General features: G+C 40.5%; 1 protein-coding gene across 1 annotated transcript in view; it reads right to left on the bottom strand.

Annotated features, from left to right (window-relative positions):
- LOC134748633 (ubiquitin carboxyl-terminal hydrolase puf) overlaps positions 1-19,533 on the bottom strand; it is a 70,286-nt gene that overhangs the window by 12,113 nt on the left and 38,640 nt on the right. Inside the window, exons 43-50 of the mRNA XM_063683430.1 lie at positions 11,850-12,044; positions 9,742-9,888; positions 8,983-9,147; positions 8,671-8,901; positions 8,422-8,556; positions 7,502-7,692; positions 6,976-7,173; positions 167-306 (exon numbers count right to left, since the gene is read on the bottom strand). Of these exons, the coding sequence (XP_063539500.1) occupies positions 167-306; positions 6,976-7,173; positions 7,502-7,692; positions 8,422-8,556; positions 8,671-8,901; positions 8,983-9,147; positions 9,742-9,888; positions 11,850-12,044 (1,402 nt within the window). The remainder of the gene's footprint in view (positions 1-166; positions 307-6,975; positions 7,174-7,501; positions 7,693-8,421; positions 8,557-8,670; positions 8,902-8,982; positions 9,148-9,741; positions 9,889-11,849; positions 12,045-19,533) is intronic.

The raw sequence follows: 19,533 nt of genomic DNA, 5'->3' as shown, positions 1-19,533 counted from the left end.
CATGCGTCTTTGTGTAAGTTGCTTAAACAGAGTATTGAGCGGTCGGCAAAAGGTCGTCAATCTGCTGTCGCGGGGCGAGGTAATTCGAATCGGGGCGGGGCGGTGCGTGGCCGTTCTGTATGATAATACTATTACTTATTCTGTGCTCAAGCTCCTTACTCCTTACCCTGAAGATACGCGGAGAGCGTGCTGCGCCGGAAGGCGGCCGCTTCTCGCCCGTCAGTCTCCCCGCTGCTGCTGCTGCTGCTGTTGCTGTTGCCGCTGCTGCCGCCGCCGCTGCCGCGCGCGGCAAGGATACGTGCTAGCCTACGCATTAAAAAAATTCAACGTTCCATTATTATAGCCTTTCAAGCGCGGTACAATTATCGAATAAAATCAAGAATGAAAATGATCACAAATGAACCAAATTTTCACGTGATGCATAAAATATTTAGAAGGAACTAACTAGCAGGCAAAATACTTGTGACAACTATTTTTCACGCTTGACATTTTTTTTTAATGAAATAGGAGGCAAACGAGCAGACGGATCACCTGATGGTAAGCGATTACCGCCGCCCATGGACACCCGCAACACCAGAGGGGTTGTAAGTGCGTTGCCGGCCTTTAAGATGGGAGTACGGTATTTCCTGGAAGGTTTGAAGGTCATATCGGTTCGGAAATACCGCAGGCGACAGTTCATTCCACAGTTTAGTTGAGAAGGAATTTAACTAAAAGCCGTTTCGATGAGTTGCAGTGAAGTTAGGATCTCTATTCGGGATCGTGAGGCGTGGCGAGAACTCGTACAGGTCTTCTGTAAATCTGGGATATCGTAGGAAAAATAACAGAAACAACATGTCGCCAACCGAGGTGAATAGGGACAAAACCTGAAACGTGATTTACCTGATAATTTATTATAAAATATCCACACAAATTGTATCACACAAATCTTCTATTATTTTCAATCGAATGATACAATGTGTGTAAGTGTTTTCTAAGAAATTGTCAGGTAAATCACATTTTAAATTATGTCCCTATTCACCCCAGCCATCCCTATTCACCCCGGTTGACGAAACCTATATTTTTTTAATAAGATGAGCACGTAACGAGTAGGTACAGTATAGCATACCTGAGCAGCTCCTCCGCCGCGCCGGGGTAGAGGTGCGCGTGCGGCGCGATGTTGCGGAAGGCCCAGTGTATGTTCTGGTGCTGGGCGAGCGAGCGAGCGAAGGCCGAGCGAGGAGCAGGCAGTAGTATGTGTAGTGTACACACCTGAGCAGCTCCTCCGCCGCGCCGGGGTAGAGGTGCGCGTGCGGCGCGATGTTGCGGAAGGCCCAGTGTATGTTCTGGTGCTGGGCGAGCGAGCGAGCGAAGGCCGAGCGAGGAGCAGGCAGTAGTATGTGTAGTGTACACACCTGAGCAGCTCCTCCGCCGCGCCGGGGTAGAGGTGCGCGTGCGGCGCGATGTTGCGGAAGGCCCAGTGTATGTTCTGGTGCTGGGCGAGCGAGCGAGCGAAGGCCGAGCGAGGAGCAGGCAGTAGTATGTGTAGTGTACACACCTGAGCAGCTCCTCCGCCGCGCCGGGGTAGAGGTGCGCGTGCGGCGCGATGTTGCGGAAGGCCCAGTGTATGTTCTGGTGCTGGGCGAGCGAGCGAGCGAAGGCCGAGCGAGGAGCAGGCAGTAGTATGTGTAGTGTACACACCTGAGCAGCTCCTCCGCCGCGCCGGGGTAGAGGTGCGCGTGCGGCGCGATGTTGCGGAAGGCCCAGTGTATGTTCTGGTGCTGGGCGAGCGAGCGAGCGAAGGCCGAGCGAGGAGCAGGCAGTAGTATGTGTAGTGTACACACCTGAGCAGCTCCTCCGCCGCGCCGGGGTAGAGGTGCGCGTGCGGCGCGATGTTGCGGAAGGCCCAGTGTATGTTCTGGTGCTGGGCGAGCGAGCGAGCGAAGGCCGAGCGAGGAGCAGGCAGTAGTATGTGTAGTGTACACACCTGAGCAGCTCCTCCGCCGCGCCGGGGTAGAGGTGCGCGTGCGGCGCGATGTTTTTTTATTTTTATTTTATTTTCTTTATTTAGAAACAAACAGTCTCTTATATTAATAAGTTGTTACAATATAGGGTAATAGACTCATAGACCTACAGTTTCCTAAAAAATAGTATGAAAACCATGTGACTTATATAAATACTAAATTAAACTAGAAATAGAACTTCTAAGTTGTCAAAAACAATGTTACAAAAAAGAAAAAAAACTTTCATTTTAACAATAATAAAATAAAAATAAAAATAAAACTAAAAATAAAAATAAAACAAGAATGGAAGAATAAAACAAAAATGGATAAATTGTAACACAGACAAAAGTGCAATTGTTGTTAAATTTTCTAATTAAAGCCTGTTAAAGCCTATTAATACACTTCAAGGTCAGGCGTTTAAAGGTACAAAACTTGTTATTGAAAATATCTAAATTTTGAAATTTTTCATCATACATCCTGCATGCTCTTCTAATGAAACCGTTTCTCGCGTATGAAGTTCGACTACGAGGAATATAAAAGAGGTTCTTCTTTCTACATGCTCGCTCACAACGACGGGGTACTCTAAAGGAAATAGATTTTAATAACTCAGGGGCGTCGATAATGTTGTTAATGACTTTATACAGAATTATAACATCAGTGCGTTCGCGACGCAAGCTCAAGGGAGAAATATTATGTCTTTTCATAGCGGTAGTGTAATCTATGTATTTATTACCAGTGCGATAATCAATTGCTTTTAGAAACTTTTTTTGCACTTTCTCTATTCTATCGCTATGAATTTTATATAGTGGGTTCCACACTGCGCTAGCAAATTCTAATCGACTACGGACATAACTATTAAATAATATCTTATACGTCGAGGGTCTCCTGAAATCCTTACCTACACGCAATATGAAACCTAACTGCTTAAAAGATTTTTTTAAGATATTGTCAATGTGGGGCACAAAGGTAAGCTTTGAGTCCATGATTACGCCGAGGTCACGGATCTGGTTCACACGGGTTAACTCTTTATCGCAAAGATCATACTTGAAATTAATAGTTGTCCTTTTTCTACTAAAGCTAATAACAAAACATTTTGCTGGGTTTAAGAAAAGATTATTTGCGTTACAAAAAGTCTGGAAATCATGTAGATCATTTTGCAGTAACATACAATCGTCTGGATTTCGTATGACTCTAAAAATTTTCGTGTCGTCGGCGTATAAAAGCATGTTTGAGTTCTTGATACATTCAGTGATATCATTCAGGTACAGGACAAATAGTAAAGGCCCCAAATGGGAACCCTGCGGTACACCAGAACTGATAGACCTGTAATGAGAAATATGGCCTCTAACAGCTACAGCCTGCGAGCGATTTTCTACATAAGATTTTATCCAACGGTAAAGATCCCCGCGTATACCAAAATGCCACAGTTTCAAAAGTAAGCGCTCATGACAGACCTTGTCGAAAGCCTTGGCAAAATCGGTATACACAGCGTCCACTTGACAGTTGTTATCTAATGCAGTTAATATGACTTCTGTATATGATAGAAGATTAGTTTCGACACTACGACCGCTGAGAAAACCATGTTGGTTAGAAATGATATGGCGCCGCATAGCAGTAGAAAGCTGATCACTAACAATCTTCTCTAAAATTTTGCCAAACTGACACAATTTCGATATAGGGCGATACTTCTCTATGTCCGAGCTAACTTCACCTTTTGGTACTGGTGTAACTAATGCCTGTTTCCATAATGATGGTACACACCCCTCCCTGATAGACCTCTCAAAAAGTAAAGTTATCGGTAATGTTAAGCTAGAGGAGCAATTTTTAATTATGATGGGAGGTATACCGTCAGGACCAGCACCCTTATTAATGTTTATACGTTTAAGATAATTGTTAACAAGGTCTTTTGTTATAAAAATAGTGTCCATGTCAAACACTGTATCATTTACAGGTGGAAGATTATTCAGGTCAACAGAACTAACAGTAGGTTTTTCGAAAACTGAGTGGAAATGTTGATTGAAAAAATCACATATTTGTGTACCATTTGAGGCTGTCATACCCTTATAGTACATAAGCTGTGGGAGACCGCTCTTAACAAAAACTGATTTTATATACGTCCAAAAGAATTTAGGGTGAGTACTAATTTTGGCTTCAGTATTATTAATGTAATTTCTGTAACATATTGGCTCTAATTTTAAAATTCTTTTTCTTAAAGTTTTAAATGTGTCGAAATCTAAGGGATTACCGAAAGTCTTCCACAGCCTATGATATTTCTTTTTCTCATTTAGAAGTCTTCTAAGAGATCTAGTATACCAAGGAGGCCTAGAACACGATGTACGTTGCGGTACCTTTGGAACATATCTGTCAATCAATTTATTTAATATATCATAAAATAGTAATACACATTCCTCCAGTGCGCGGCCTTGAAAATATTCGACCCAGTGAATTTTTGATAATTCAATATTTATTTGATTAAAGTTCGCCTCATAGAAGCGATATATGTAAGTGGAAGCTGGCCTCAGAGGTGGCGCGTAATCGAAGTTAAGTTCGATCTGAAGAGCCTTATGATGCAAATCCTCAGGTGTTAAAATATCATCACTTACTGTTACCATACAATTTTTATTGCAAAAAATAAGATCAAGCACACGTTGATTAATATTATAACAACCGTTAAATTGTTCAACACCTGTGAATGATAAAAATTCACTAAGCAATTGTGTAGGATAACTGTTGCTGCTAGATAAGGTCATTTTGTAACAATCATTTTTAGTCCATTGTGCGTCAGAAATATTAAAATCACCTGTTATAAGAAAAATATCATTTGGATTGTCTATTATTAATTGACTACAGATTTCAAAGAAGTTTTCCAACGTATCCCTATACTGCGGCCCGTGCGGAATGTAAACGCAACAAATATTTAAGAATGTTTGTCCTTGAGCGTCAGTATGCGATAAAGGTATTGACAACCATATGCACTCGGAGGATGCAGGAGAGGGGCAGGGCCAGTCTCGCGGAGTCGGCAGGAACTCCCGGCGCACAGCGACCGCCACCCCCCCGCCCCGCTCCGCCCCACTCGAGCCAGCTGATCTATCGCAACGATAAACAATATACCTACTGTCGAAGATTTCCCTGTCAAAAAAGTGTGCATTTAACCAGCTCTCGGTAATACATATAAAGTCATAATTTAACAATGCGACCTGCGAATAAAAACTATGTGTTTTGGTACGCAGTCCCCTTACGTTCTGATTAAGTTAACAGTTAGGCCGGCGGTAAGTCTATAAGTACTTGAATTAGTATTAGAGCCAGAGTGAGCCATGTACTCTCTGAGTACCAAAGTATATTAAAGATAAATGGAGAGGGTTGGTGTTGCGAGTAAAACGAAGAATTTGTATTATTTTTTATATGGCTAGATGAGAAGGCGATTTCATTAGCGAGACATGCTGAGGATTTCATATGGGGCGTTAATATACATAATTTACGAACATTAATTTTTTTATTTATGAATAATACTAATAAAAACAGTCACTTAAACTTATTGAAATTGAAGTTTTTGTTAACCACCATAACTTTAGAAGACTCGGATTTTCTAGCTAAAATTTTACAGTCCCTTATCCATAGGTAGGCGATTTTGTTTTCCTTTTTTGAGCTCTCGCGCCTGCTTGAGTAGCATCTTACTTGCTGGAGTAAGGTGGTCCCCCAGGTACAGGTTCAGAGCTGGCCCGGGGAGGCCGATAGAAGATGTCGTAATGTCCCTTCGATGTTGCGGAAGGCCCAGTGTATGTTCTGGTGCTGGGCGAGCGAGCGAGCGAAGGCCGAGCGAGGAGCAGGCAGTAGTATGTGTAGTGTACACACCTGAGCAGCTCCTCCGCCGCGCCGGGGTAGAGGTGCGCGTGCGGCGCGATGTTGCGGAAGGCCCAGTGTATGTTCTGGTGCTGGGCGAGCGAGCGAGCGAAGGCCGAGCGAGGAGCAGGCAGTAGTATGTGTAGTGTACACACCTGAGCAGCTCCTCCGCCGCGCCGGGGTAGAGGTGCGCGTGCGGCGCGATGTTGCGGAAGGCCCAGTGTATGTTCTGGTGCTGGGCGAGCGAGCGAGCGAAGGCCGAGCGAGGAGCAGGCAGTAGTATGTGTAGTGTACACACCTGAGCAGCTCCTCCGCCGCGCCGGGGTAGAGGTGCGCGTGCGGCGCGATGTTGCGGAAGGCCCAGTGTATGTTCTGGTGCTGGGCGAGCGAGCGAGCGAAGGCCGAGCGAGGAGCAGGCAGTAGTATGTGTAGTGTACACACCTGAGCAGCTCCTCCGCCGCGCCGGGGTAGAGGTGCGCGTGCGGCGCGATGTTGCGGAAGGCCCAGTGTATGTTCTGGTGCTGGGCGAGCGAGCGAGCGAAGGCCGAGCGAGGAGCAGGCAGTAGTATGTGTAGTGTACACACCTGAGCAGCTCCTCCGCCGCGCCGGGGTAGAGGTGCGCGTGCGGCGCGATGTTGCGGAAGGCCCAGTGTATGTTCTGGTGCTGGGCGAGCGAGCGAGCGAAGGCCGAGCGAGGAGCAGGCAGTAGTATGTGTAGTGTACACACCTGAGCAGCTCCTCCGCCGCGCCGGGGTAGAGGTGCGCGTGCGGCGCGATGTTGCGGAAGGCCCAGTGTATGTTCTGGTGCTGGGCGAGCGAGCGAGCGAAGGCCGAGCGAGGAGCAGGCAGTAGTATGTGTAGTGTACACACCTGAGCAGCTCCTCCGCCGCGCCGGGGTAGAGGTGCGCGTGCGGCGCGATGTTGCGGAAGGCCGAGTGTATGTTCTGGTGCTGGGCGAGCGAGCGAGCGAAGGCCGAGCGAGGAGCAGGCAGTAGTATGTGTAGTGTACACACCTGAGCAGCTCCTCCGCCGCGCCGGGGTAGAGGTGCGCGTGCGGCGCGATGTTGCGGAAGGCCCAGTGTATGTTCTGGTGCTGGGCGAGCGAGCGAGCGAAGGCCGAGCGAGGAGCAGGCAGTAGTATGTGTAGTGTACACACCTGAGCAGCTCCTCCGCCGCGCCGGGGTAGAGGTGCGCGTGCGGCGCGATGTTGCGGAAGGCCCAGTGTATGTTCTGGTGCTGGGCGAGCGAGCGAGCGAAGGCGCCCGAGCGACGGCAGCAGAGCCGCAGTAGAGCGTAGTAGGGGGGGAGCATAGCGCGGTTGTACGCTACTACTTCGCCGTCTTCGTGGTCCGCACTGCAAAAGGGATATTCATTCATGATAACCATATACACCCTCGGGGAAATCCTGAAGAAAGGCCAGGTCAAGAGCACCCTAAACCGGCGAGCGTGTATGAGGAATGTTATGAAAGTGAAGGAAGCGAAAGAGGTATGTCAGGGTGGTCAGGATCGTAGCAAGTGGAAATCCGTGGTCTCTGCCTACCCCTCCGGGAAATAGGCGTGATTATATGTATGTATGTATGTATATACACCCTGGCTTACTTTTAGTATTTAACATTTCTAATCATAATCAGTAGTTTATTTTTATAGTTCACTTAAATCTGAACCATAATACAAGCACTTACAGTATATAGTTGAAGGCTATGTGCTTCGTGAGCCGCTGATTCGCCACCGCTAGCTGAACGTTCTCCGCGCAATCAACACAAACAGCGTGCCAAAATGTTAATAGCGCCTGTTTGTTCGGGTGAACGGCTACTGAGGGCTCTGATATCGCCGGGTGGTACAGGTCCCAAAGGTCGTTGAAGTACTGGCCGAACTAGACGGAAAAAGAGGACGAAGATATATAAAAATCTGTTAGGATAAATCAGTACTAGTTTTGTAGAACAGAACAAACGACTAAAAGAGTACAAAGGAAACCGTGTAGGATTGTGTATATCACAAGGTATATTGTTGCAAGTACGTATTACTTCTTAACTAATTTTAAACATTTAACGTAACAAGTTCAAACATGGTAAAATCATAGGGAAACAAATTCAATTGACAGTAAGGAGACCGAGTTCAATTTTAAATTACAAGGAAAAAATCTAAATCAGTCAAAATTAATATTGTCTTCGGTTACCGCGATAGTTACTCATGAAATAAAACTATGAAAACGGATTATATCGCGTATATTGAATTTATAATACATCCCGACGTTTCGAACTCTTTACAGCGTTCGTGGTCACCCGTTGACATGAAATAAAACTATGAAAACGGATTATATCGCGTATATTGAATTTATAATACATCCCGACGTTTCGAACTCTTTACAGCGTTCGTGGTCACCCGTTGACCACGAACGCTGTAAAGAGTTCGAAACGTCGGGATGTATTATAAATTCAATATACGCGATATAATCCGTTTTCATAGTTTTATTTCAGTCAAAATTGTTTACATTTAACGCAACAGGCTGGTTGCAGAACGATTATGTCCTCAGTTGTTTTTTTTTTCATGAGAATTTGTTACACACATTTAATCAATGTTGTCTGCAAGAAAGGTTCGTTACCATGAGCTTCTCGACGCGGCTGACGACGCAGTAAGACATGACACCGAAATATGCCGTCAGTTTCATGGTGCCGTGCACCGCTATGTCGGTGTATTTCCGCGCCGCTTTCAGCTTGCCCAGGAGCATTGTGTACACCTGCAAATTGGGTGATATTACAGGTTGGCCCCAAAAATCCGTAAAGTTTTTTTTCTATGTATATTGAATGGAGAGTTTGAATGTTTGAAGCGGTTGTGGTTTACACTAGTGTACCTGGTGCAGCGTGTGGTGCGCCGTGTCGGGCAGCTTGGCCTGGTGCGGCGCCTGCGGCGGCGGGCGCGCGCGCGCGTAGCCCTGGCGGAAGTGCTGCGACGGCACCAGCGCCACCAGCAGCAGTGCCGCCGCGGCCCGCACGCGCGCCGCCGGAGCCGCCAGCAGCTGCGGCTCCACCCAGCGCTCCGCCGTGCGCAGCGCCCAGGCGTGCGCCGCCTTGTTGCGAGGGACCTAATACAAACATAGACAAAACATGAGATGTAAATATAAGTCCGAGATCTCGTTACAGACTTGACCTCACGCCGTCATTACCTGTAACGCGAGCCACTCGAGCGCAGCGTGCGGACACACGTCCGCGCAGTCCCACAGCCGCGCCAGCACTAGCTGCGTGAAGCAGGGCAGCCCGCCGCTGGCGCCCGCGCCGCCGCCGCTTCCTTCAACCAATAGCGTCAGCAGCTTGAAGAACGATCCGCAGCTCTGTTAACAAAAATACAAAAATACGTAAGAATACGTAGTGATAAAGTATTCCAATTCGGAGCGGTTGTGAACTCTTTCGACGAGGTTTGTGACCGTCCGGGGATTGTGCATAGAATTAAATGTCTGCTTGACAAATTACAATTACACGAATAAAGCTTGCCTAGCTAATTAAGGGCTTCCATCCGTCCAAGTTTGCCTAGATTTGTCCTAGTTGTGAACCCGTCCAGGGATGAAAAGCTGATACTTTTGTGTCAGAGTTATGCCAACAGTTTAGTTCGGAATAAAAATAGTTTTAAGGTGTCTTGAGGAAAAATACGATTTCACGCATGGGAGACCATGTTAACGATCTTCTGCGGGAGCGGCTCATTCTAGCGGCACAGCGCGAACACCTGGGGCCCGTTTATCAAAAGCTTGTAGCTTGTAATACAAGTGGAAGTCCCTTTTTGACAGCTTTTGTTAGAAAGGAACTGCCACTTGTATTACAAGCTACAAGCTTTTAATAAACGGGCCCCACCGCGCGCGACTGCTGCAGGCTCAGGCACTCGCGTCTGTTTGTAGATGAACGGGAATCCTAGAGAGAGACAGATACGGTACCTCGGAGTGTTTGGCGATGGCCTGAAAGATCATGCTGACGATCTTCTGCGCGAGCGGCTCGTTCCAGCGGCACAGCGCGAACACCAGCGCGCGCGTCTGCTGCAGGCTCAGGCAGTCGCGCGTCTGCTGGTAGATGAATGGGAAACCCTGGGGAAAGGGACCACAGATCAGACATTTTGTCCGACAGAGAGAAAGGATAAAAATCGTTACCTAAGTAAATACCCGGGAAGTTGCGGATGCCGATGTTTTGAGATCCGCGCATGCGGATGCAGATGCGGATTTTTAAAGCGGATGTCGAATATTACACTTTAGTAGTTTTTATTAAAAAAAAACGAATCTTTTAGTATTTAAACTAGAATATAAGTGCCCCACAATCGCATTACTATACCAAAGTCCAAATAATAGTACATTACTACAGAGGCCGGGAAGTAAGGGGTTGCCGGCCGAATGCATATATACGGCCGAACGTAGTGAGGTGTATGTATAGTGCTTTTCTCAAACATGCAATGAAATAAATAAAGAAATCTCCACGAAATCAAAGTTTTAATTCTAAAGAAACTAAAAGTAAACTAGGCACAAAATATAACTACCACCTGTACCTATCTTTATCACACGTGTCGTATATTTTACACATGTAGTTAATCAATTTATTACACAAATGTTCAAAGGTATATTTATGTATCTTTGATTTTTCGCCTTGTATCCTTCTGACTGTAGTTTTAGCCACATAACTAAGATTACATCGTTTTTTATGTTGATATTATGCTTTACATACATTGTTGCCTTAAACATGGAGTATAATTAACAGGTATTCATTTAATATTTTCGTCGGAACTCATATTAAATACCACAATAAACAACGCACAATAAATCCAATAAAATAGAATTACAGATGCACAATGAAAAATGTTCAACTTTACCTCCAAAACGATTAAAAAAACACCAACGCGTGTTTGAGTAGACATTTTTACCGCTAATATTTAAATGAAATATAGTTTGTCAAAGGACTGTCTCATTTCAAACATAGACAGAGATAATCATACTATCTTTGTCTTACATTGGTACTAGCACCCAAAAGAAAAGGATGAGTATAGTTTTTTTGTTCTTATTTACTGACAAACTGGTTTGACCAACTATATTTTAAATCTGTATTTGTAGGTAAATTTGCAATTTAATATTATTGGAATTTGTTAATAATGTTATATTTATATATTTTTTGTAAATTCGATACAAATAAAACTGCAAAATATATTAATTATCGTTTATTGTTTTTTTTAAGGGGCAGAATGTCATTCCGAACCATAAGCAAATATTGGTTATAGTTTTTTTTTTGGCTGAATGCCATGATGCTGTGTCACAAATATATGTGATGTGGAAATTAAAAAAGAGCCACTTCCCGGCCTAGGCCTGCAACTTTGTATGAAATTTCATTACAGGCCCCTCGTCTAGCCGCGCCGGAGTCGTGATACTTCCCAGCCTAATATAAAGAACGTAATATCAATATTACATAGCATGTTTGAGAAAAACAAATTATTCACTTCTTGTCATTGTTCGTCATAGGCTAAAGTGTTCGATCGACGAATCACAAAAACGTAACGAGATTCCTATTGGCTAATGACGAAATTACCTAGCACTTACGCTGCCGCTAAGACGTTCCTGTACCTACCTGTTCCACATCCGCATCCGCATTAAGCTCCGCATCGATTTTATGCGGATGCGGATGTTTAAAATAATGCGGAAGTTCCGCGGTTGCGGATGCGGATGCGAATATTCAAAACATCCCTGGTAAATACTTCGGCATACTGATAAAGTCACGAAATTTGAATTTATCATGTGGACATAAATAAACATCGAATAATGAAAGGTAGGTAAAGCAAGATGTAAGTTTATTTATATCTGACCCTATTCTGGGTGCAGTCGACAGTAATCGAGAAGTTTTAAAAATGTATTTTTATTTTAAACCTTACACAAAAAAAAAACATTACATGGTCTTACAAAATTAAATGTGTTATAGAGAGGTATGGAAGAAAGAGACTTGCAGCGCCGACCCCAAATCAATTGCATAAGGGCAAGGGAATGATGATGATGTTGATAGATAAATATTGTACCTTGGCATGAAGCAGCGCCTTAGCATCAGTCTCCTGCAACGCTAAATGGCCGCTGGCGTCCCGCGACCGCTCCACGAGCCCGGCGACCAAGGCCACCATTTTGTCCAGAGCGCCCGGTCGTAGCTTATCGCCTGCGCTCTCTGTGTTCCCGCTGCCGCTGCCGCTGCCGCCCGCTTCTTCCGATGGTGATTCCACCTGAGACAAGTTAGACCTGTACCGCTGGTTATATTTTGACCCCTAGGTTATAAAAATATTAAAGTCAATTCTGTTTTCGCTTATGAATACTTTGTTAACATGTAAATCTTACATTTTGTTTTGTGTCATATATATAATTTGCTTTTCTAGTAATTTGTTATTTTGTGGTAATTATTTTTTATTTTGAATTATTTTGGAGAAAAAAATATTCGAGAGAAAACATGTAACTGTGTTGCATTTAGGATAGTGTTTTTAGTGTGAAAACATAGTTTGTGTCAATTACGTCCACTGCAATCTGATACTATGTCATAATATTCTAAATGACACAAAAAAAAATTAGAGTTAAAAAAAAATACTTAGGTCGAATTTAATCGTTTAAATAGGTTCATTAAATGATTTTGTGTCTTATTAAGGCATAGCTTCATAAGATATTTGATGATTTTGTTGTAACAGGCTGTCATCGTTACAAAAGAATATTAAAGATATTAGAGTTTACATCTTATTAATTTGAAATGCGGGATAAATAAGATGTATGAATTTGTGTCACTTGCATCCACTGCATAAACAAATATTACAAAAATATTATTTGCGTTCAAACGAAGCTAGCGGGCGGTCTGAATGAGCAACGGAGGCCGTGCAGGGTGGGGCCGCGGCGTGACCTTGCCGTACGCAACGCATGTTTACTTCGCCTGTGCGCCAAATTGACGCAACTTATTCAAAGAAGTTACGCAAACAACACAACAACAAGCAACAAGCAAGCAAAGAATGCGTCGAATTATCTTTTACCTATTTAAAACTTATAGATATTGTACAATGTCACCATTATGCAAAAGAACTGTAAGTACATGTTTGATTTGCGAGCGAGCTGGCAAGATTGCGCAGGGAAATCTTAAAAATATCGCGTTTACGTGAACGCCACATACATTTGTGACTGTGATAGGGAAAAGGTACCACTAAAGTAAAATTTGGTTATTAATACCGTGACTTTCTTTCATTCTTTGATAAAAAAAAATGCAATTTATGCAACAAGTGCGGAAATCATCTTTACGCACGTGTATCATACAATGTTTTACTATGCATTGTGCGAGTAAATAAAAAAACATATCATGGCAAATAAGTTTAATTATTAAAAGGAGTGTTTTAAATCGACACGAGTTGCGAATTACCTATTCGCACGTGTATCGTACGTTTTACAGTACATATGGCCCTTTAAACTTTCGACATATGCACGGTAAGTGCTCTTTTCCGCACTAGTGCGAGAAAGTAGCACCATATGTACTGTAAAAAAAAATTGAAAACAAAAAGCACTAGTGCGGAAAAGCAGTACTTTCCGCACGATATGGCTCCGTAGGAAACGCACTTTTCGAGCACATGAATTGTAAAAAAAAATATAGGACTGTATCTCCTAAACCATGCGTCGTAGCGCAAAAATAATAAAATTTTCGTTCCCCTTTATGTAACCCAAAAGTAATACATGAAAAATACAATGAAAAAAAAGAAACAAAATCTTTATAGGGCTGTATTAGCTGTATCTTCTAAATCTTGCATCGTAGCGCAAAAATAATCAAATTTTCGCTCCCCTTTAAGAAGCCCCTAATTAAGATTTAAAAACGCAAAAAAGAAAAAAAGAGGAAAAAATCTTTATAGGGCTGTATCTCCTAAACCGTGCGTCGTAGCGCAAAAATAAACGTTTCGGTCCCGTTTATGTGACCATTAATTTATATTTAAAAAAAAACGCAATAAAAAAAACAAAAAAAAAACTTTATAGGGCTGTATCTCCTAAACCGTCGTAGCGCAAAAATAATCAAATTTTCGTTCCCCTTTATGAAACCCCAAACTAATATACAGAAAACACAATGGAAAAAAAAAATCTTTATAGGGCTGCATCTCCTAAATCGTGCATCGTAGCGCAAAAATAATCAATTTTTCGTTCCCCTTTAAGAAACCCTTAATTAATACTTAAAAAAAAAAACAAAAAAAAACAGGAAAAAATCTTTATAGAGCCATATCTCCTAAACCGTGCGTGGTAGCGCAAAAATAACAAAATTTTCGTTCCCCTATAAGGAACCCCAAAGTAATATACAAAAAATACAATGAAAAAAAACAACAAAAAAATCTTTATAGGGCTGCATCTCCTAAACCGTGCATCGTAGCACAAAAATAATCAAATTTTCGTTCCCCTTAAGAAACCCTTAATTAAAACTTAAAAAAAAAACCAGGAAAAAAACTTTATAGAGCTATTATAGCTATATATATATAGATATGATATCTCCTAAACCGTACGTGGTGGCGCAAAAATAATAAAAGTTTCGTTCCCCTTTATGCAACCCATAATTTATATTTAAAAAAAAAACGTAATTTTTTTTTTTTAAATCATTATAGGGCTGTATCTCTTAAACCATACGTCGTAGCGCAAAAATAATAAAAATTTCGTTCCCCTTTATGAAGCCCCGAAGTAATATACTAAAAACACAATGAAAAAAAAGAAAAAAAATAACAAAAAAGCTACACCGTGCATCGTAGCGCAAAAATAATTTAAAAAACCCCTTTAAGAAACCCCTAATTAAGATTGAAAAACGCAAAAAAGAAAAAGAGGAAAAAAATCATTTTAGGGCTGTATCTCCTAAACCGTGCGTCGTAGCGCAAAAATAATCAAATTTTCGTTCCCCTTTATGCAACCCATAATTTATATTTAAAAAAAAACGCAAAATTTAAAAAAAAAATCTTTATAGGGCTGTATCTCCTAAACCATGCGTCGTAGCGCAAAAATAATAAAATTTTCGTTCCCCTTTATGCAACCCATAATTTACATTTAAAAAAAACGCAAAATTTAAAAAAAAATCATTATAGGGCTGTATCTCTTATAATCCTATATAATCCTAACAGAATGCAGACTTAATGCAAACAAACCTTTACCTCAACTACCTAACTATAACTCGTATCATACAGTGTCAACTAAACCAAAATGACGGGGTAGTTGTTTACGTGAAAAATAATCTAAATCATAAAGTCAAGGAAATAACTCTGTCGCAAGCATCATGTTTACAGCTAGACATCTTAAATAACATTGTTTTAGGCATATATAGATCTCCGTCTTATCAAAATGCGGAAAGTTTTGTAAACTCACTTGGTGCTCACCTGGACACATTTCGTAATATAGATTCTGGTAATAAAAGTATAATAATTGCAGGTGATATCAACATTAATATTGCGCTTAAGCCAATGGAACCGTCAACCGAACGTAAGAATAGAACCCACTATCTACATACATTATCATCATATGGCATATTATCAGGTCACACAATACCCACCAGAGAGAAAAATTGTCTTGACCACTTTATGTTATATTTAAATAAAAGAAAACTAGTAGCCTCAATAGCTATACTTAACACAACCATAACCGATCACCTCACTACATTTTTATCTATCTCAAAATTAAAAATCATCTCTTCTCCAAATAAGACAAAAACAGTTATAAACTTTGAAGAAGCACTAGAAAGTCTTAAATCTAAAAATATTGCAGAACTACTGTTTTGTGATGATCCTAACATGATTATTCAAAATCTTATAAGCAAGCTGACTTATTCATTACAAGAAAATACAGTGATCACACATATATCAAAAAAACACCGCATAATTAAACCTTGGATAACACAAGGTATGCTTCGCTGCATCAGAAATCGTAATAGACTACAAAAAGCGGTTAAAACTGATCCTTACAACGAAATCAATAAAATAACGTATATTAGATATAGAAATTATTGTAATAGGCTTATAAAGAAACTTAAAAGAAATTATAAAAAAGAATTGATTGCAAAAAATACGAAAAATAAAAAAGAATTATGGAAAAATATTAAGAACATTACATATTCTAACAAGAATAACACTTCTAATTCAGAATTACTTAACCTTAAATCAACACAAATTGCTTCCGCGGATTTTATAAACGACTATTTCGTAAATATTGGTAAGAACCTCACTCAGCAGACTAATCTGTCAGTTGATGAGCAAAACACTTATTTGCAAAATTTATCGTCTCAGCCGAATTCATTTGTTCTACTTGATGTTGACTATAAAGAGGTATATAGTACACTAATGAATCTAAAATCCGATAGTGCTCCTGGCTGGGACAATATCCCTACAAAGTTTCTAAAAATGGCAAATGCAGAAATTGTCCCCGTATTAACACATTTTATAAACATTTGTTTCGAGAAAGGAATATTTCCTACTCTACTCAAACAGGCAGTTATCACGCCAGTTTACAAGGGAGGGAGCAGAGACGATATTAGTAATTACAGACCCATATCGGTGCTACCAGCAATCTCCAAAGTTGTTGAAAAATTGCTTAATTCCAGATTAATAGCTTACCTAAACCAATTTGATATCCTATCAAACACTCAATTTGGTTTTAGGCAACGTAAATCAACCGAAGATGCGGTAGCAGCGTTAACCTCACTAGTAGTAGAGCAATTAGATAACCGGCAAAAGTGTATGTCCGTATTCCTAGACTTGAAAAAAGCTTTCGATACCGTTTCTGTTCCCATCCTTGTACATAAACTAGAAAAAATTGGAATAAGAGGAACTCCGCTTCTTTTACTTAAGGACTACCTGTCTGATAGAAAACAAAAAGTAAAACTAGAAAACTGTACAGGGGGGCTTAAGGAAATCACTTACGGCGTACCGCAGGGAAGCGTTCTTGGTCCAACCTTATTCCTAGTTTACATAAATGATCTCTGCGGTATGCAAATCACTAATGCTAAAATCTTCTCGTATGCCGACGACACCGCTGTCGTTTTTACAGGGGCGACTTGGGATGAAGTTAGAGTTCACGCTGAGCAAGGATTACGACAAATCCAGAAATGGTTGCATAATAATATACTAACGCTTAACACAGCAAAAACAAACTATGTTTGCTTTAGTATTTCTAACAACACACAACCTAGCAGTAATTTTACTATTAAAATACATATTTGCGAAGATACGCTGACCTCTGGAATATGTAGTTGTAGCTGTCCAATCATCCAAAAAGTTGCACAAGCCAAATACCTAGGAGTTTTCATGGATCAGCGGCTCTCTTGGTACCCACACCTTGAATATGTCTCCTCACGAATAAGAAAATTAATCTGGATCTTTAAAAGTTTAAGATATGTGGTGCCAAGGGGAGTGGATGAATCTAGAGACTCTGCCAAAGATTTACTCAAAGAGATATATATTGCTTTGGTACAGTCCGTCATAATTTACTGTATACCTATCTGGGGAGGCGCAGCCAAAACGCGTTTCTTACAACTGGAACGTGCACAGCGCAGCCTATTAAAGGTCATGTATTTTAAGAAAAAAAGATTTCCCACTAAAAAACTATATAGTATGACAAAACTTCTTTCCATAAGAAGATTGTTTATTCTTTACATAGTTCTGAAAAAACATAACTTATTACCATATGATAACACTTGCACACAAAGAAGACGAATGTATAAAGTTGCTACTGTACCTCAAAATAATACTAAATTTGCAAAACGGCATTACGTAGCATTATCTGCACACTTATATAACTTCTTTAACAAACACCTTAATATTCACAGTAAAAACTATTATGAGTGCAAAAAGATTATACCGGCTTGGCTTTTAACACAGACATATGAGGAAACAGAAGAATTGCTCATTTGACTAACCTATTGAACATAAAATACACACAGCCGTACAAAAAAATTTCACACCCACACACACACACACACACACACACACACACACACACACACACACACACACACACACACACACACACACACACACACACACACACACACACGAGGGATTTTACATCTGTTTATTTTTCTAATTATATGTACATACCTTTTGCATGTCTTGTATAAAGCTTCTCAGCATTATTATTGTAACATTTGTAACTGTAAGTAAATCGTAATGTAATATTTACCTAGCATAAATACCTACTCATAAATGTAGCACGCGCTATTGTTAATATTCTCCAGATAAGGAAGGGCGGTACCTCCTGGCACAGGCTTTTAAAGCTTAAAAGGAGGTTCCAACCACTAATTTTTAAGATGATGAGATTGTTAAAGAAAATAAACATTTTTGATTTTTGATTTTGATTTTTGATTTGATCTCTTAAACCATGCGTCGTAGCGCAAAAATAATTAAAAAAAAACCCTTTAAGAAACCCGTAATTAATACTTAAAAAAAAAACAAAAAAAACCAGGAAAAAAAACTTTATAGAGCTGTATCTCCTAAACCGTGCGTGGTACCGCAAAAACAATAAAATTTTCGTTCCCCTTTATGCAACCCATAATTAATATTTAAAAAAAACGCAAAATTTAAAAAAAAATCTTTATAGGGCTGTATCTCCTAAACCATGCGTCGTAGCGCAAAAATAATAAAATTTTCGTTCCCCTTTATGCAACCCATAATTTATATTTAAAAAAACGCAAAATTTTAAAAAAATATCTTTATATGGCTGTATCTCCTAAACCATGTGTCGTAGCGCAAAAATAATAAAATTTTCGTTCCCCTTTATGAAGCCCCAAAATAATATACAAAAACACAAAAAAAAAATAATAACAAAAAAACGTTATAGGGCTGTATCTCCTAAACCGTGCATCGTAGCGCAAAAATAATCAATATCCGTTCCCCTTTAAGAAGCCCCTAATTAAGATTTAAAAACGCAAAAAAGAAAGAGAAAAAATCATTTTAGGGCTGTATCTCCTAAACCGTGCGTCGTAGCGCAAAAATAATAAAATTTTCGTTCCCTTTTATGAAACCTTAAAGTAATAACAAAAAACGCAATGACAAAAAAAAGAAAAAAAAACAACAAAAAAAACTTTAGGCATGTATCTCCTAAACCGTGCATGGTAGCGAAAAATAATCAAATTTTCGTTCCCCTTAAGAAGCCCTTAATTAAGATTTAAAAACGTAAAAAAGAAAAAGAAAAAAATCTATATAGGGCTGTATCTCCTAAACCGTGCGTCGTAGCGCAAAAATAATCAACTTTTCGGTCCCCTTTATGTAACCATTAATTTATACAAAAAAAAACGCAAAAAAAAGAGAATTATTTTAATAGGGCTTGATCTCCTAAACCATGCGTCGTAGCGCAAAAATAATTAAATTTTCGTTCCCCTTTATGAAACCCCAAAGTAATATACAAAAAACACAATGTAAAAAAGAAAAAAAAGAAAAAAAACAATAAAAAAAACTTTATAGGGCTGTATCTCCTAAACCGTGCGTCGTAGCGCAAAAATAATCAAATTTTCTTTCCTCTTTATTCAACCCTTAATTTATATTTAAAAAAAAACGCTTTCACTAAACTGCTGTAACTCGGAAACTTAGAATCCACAAAGGGGACTTTACTAAATTATGACACATATTAAAGCCTGACCAGTAATATATGATCATTGTCAAGAAGGCGCTGTTCATTCTCATGTATAGGGTGACAGTTCAGTATAGTACGAAAAAATATTGTATTTAATGAACATCATCA

This window comes from Cydia strobilella, chromosome 16 (genome assembly GCF_947568885.1).
Source record: "Cydia strobilella chromosome 16, ilCydStro3.1, whole genome shotgun sequence".
Classification (NCBI taxonomy): domain Eukaryota; kingdom Metazoa; phylum Arthropoda; class Insecta; order Lepidoptera; family Tortricidae; genus Cydia; species Cydia strobilella.
The sequence above is the reverse complement of the archived record's forward strand: the minus strand, read 5'-3'. Positions and strand labels throughout refer to the sequence as shown.